At 37.7% G+C, this 1,253-nt stretch overlaps 1 protein-coding gene across 1 annotated transcript; it reads right to left on the bottom strand.

Annotated features, from left to right (window-relative positions):
- Nucleotides 1-347: 347 nt before the first annotated feature.
- On the bottom strand, nucleotides 348-731 carry LOC133038041 (secreted RxLR effector protein 161-like). Its single transcript, XM_061116016.1, has one exon. The coding sequence runs from the start codon at nucleotides 729-731 to the stop codon at nucleotides 348-350; it is 384 nt and encodes a 127-aa protein (XP_060971999.1).
- Nucleotides 732-1,253: the final 522 nt, after the last annotated feature.

Genomic DNA, 1,253 nt, shown 5'->3' with positions numbered 1-1,253 from the left:
ATACTAACAACCTCTAATAACTCTAACTGTTTCTTATTGACTTTCCTTTTTAAATAGTAACAGAATTAATTGTTATGTATATTCTAACATGCCCCCTCAAATTAACACTGGTGTAAACCAAGTGTTAACTTATCAAACAAATAATGAAAAGTCGTAGCTGGTAGAGGTTTAGTGAATAGGTCTGCAATTTGATGTTCAGACTCAACATATCTGACATCCAGTTTTTGAGCTAAAACCCTATCTTGAACAAAATGCAATTCCACTTCGATGTGCTTGGTTCGAGCATAAAAAACTGGATTGGATGCGAGAGAGCCTACTCTCATGTTGTCACGCCAGAGATTGGGACATTAAGGTAGATGAATGTTGAGTTCAACAAGTATATATTCAATCCAAATCAGTTCTGAGGTGGCTAATGCTAATGCACGGTATTCAAATTCTATGCTAAATCTAGCAACAACAGTTTGCTTCTTGGAGCACCAATTGATTGAATTTCCTCCTAAAAATATGTAATAGCCTAATGTTGATTTCCTATCATCATGACACCCTGCCCAATCAGCATCAGTGAAGCCTTGAAGATCCAGTCTAGGGGAGAGTCTGAATGTTAAACTGATGTCTTGAGTGTTAGATAGATATCTTAAGATTCTTTTACAAGCTCCCGAATGTTCAGAAGTTGGGTTCTGCATAAATTGGTTGAGTCTACTAACTGCAAATGAGATATTGGGTGTGGTCATTATTAAGTATTGTAAGGCACCAATGATGCTTCTATACTGTGTTGGATTTTGCATTGGAATGCCACTAGTAGTAGTTTTGTTGAGGAGCACATTGGTGTGGACTGAGGCTTTGAGTCCAGCAGCTGAGTTTTAGCTAATAGGTCCTCGATGTATTTTCGTTAAGTTAAAGCAAATGGTGGAAGCAGTTCTATGGACCTCAAATCCCAAGAAATAATTAACAGGGCCAAGAACCTTGAGAGCAAAGGTGTTGTGTAGGCCAGAGATGACATGTTAAACTTGAGATGAGTTAGCTCCTTTGATGAGAATATCATCAACATACACTAATATTAGGAGTAGATTTCCATTTGTATTGGTGAAGAAAAGACTGGTATTAGACTTGCTGTTGGTGTAACCCCAACTTACCAAAGTGCTTTTTAAAATGTCAAATTAGGCCCTTGGGGCCTATTTTAGACCATAAATGGCTTATAAAGCTTGTAGACATAGTTTGGAAATTAAGAGTGCACAAAGCCTTGTGGTTGAGCC

Source organism: Cannabis sativa, chromosome 5 (genome assembly GCF_029168945.1).
Source record: "Cannabis sativa cultivar Pink pepper isolate KNU-18-1 chromosome 5, ASM2916894v1, whole genome shotgun sequence".
Lineage (NCBI taxonomy): Eukaryota > Viridiplantae > Streptophyta > Magnoliopsida > Rosales > Cannabaceae > Cannabis > Cannabis sativa.
This window is presented reverse-complemented; position numbering and strand designations above follow the sequence as displayed.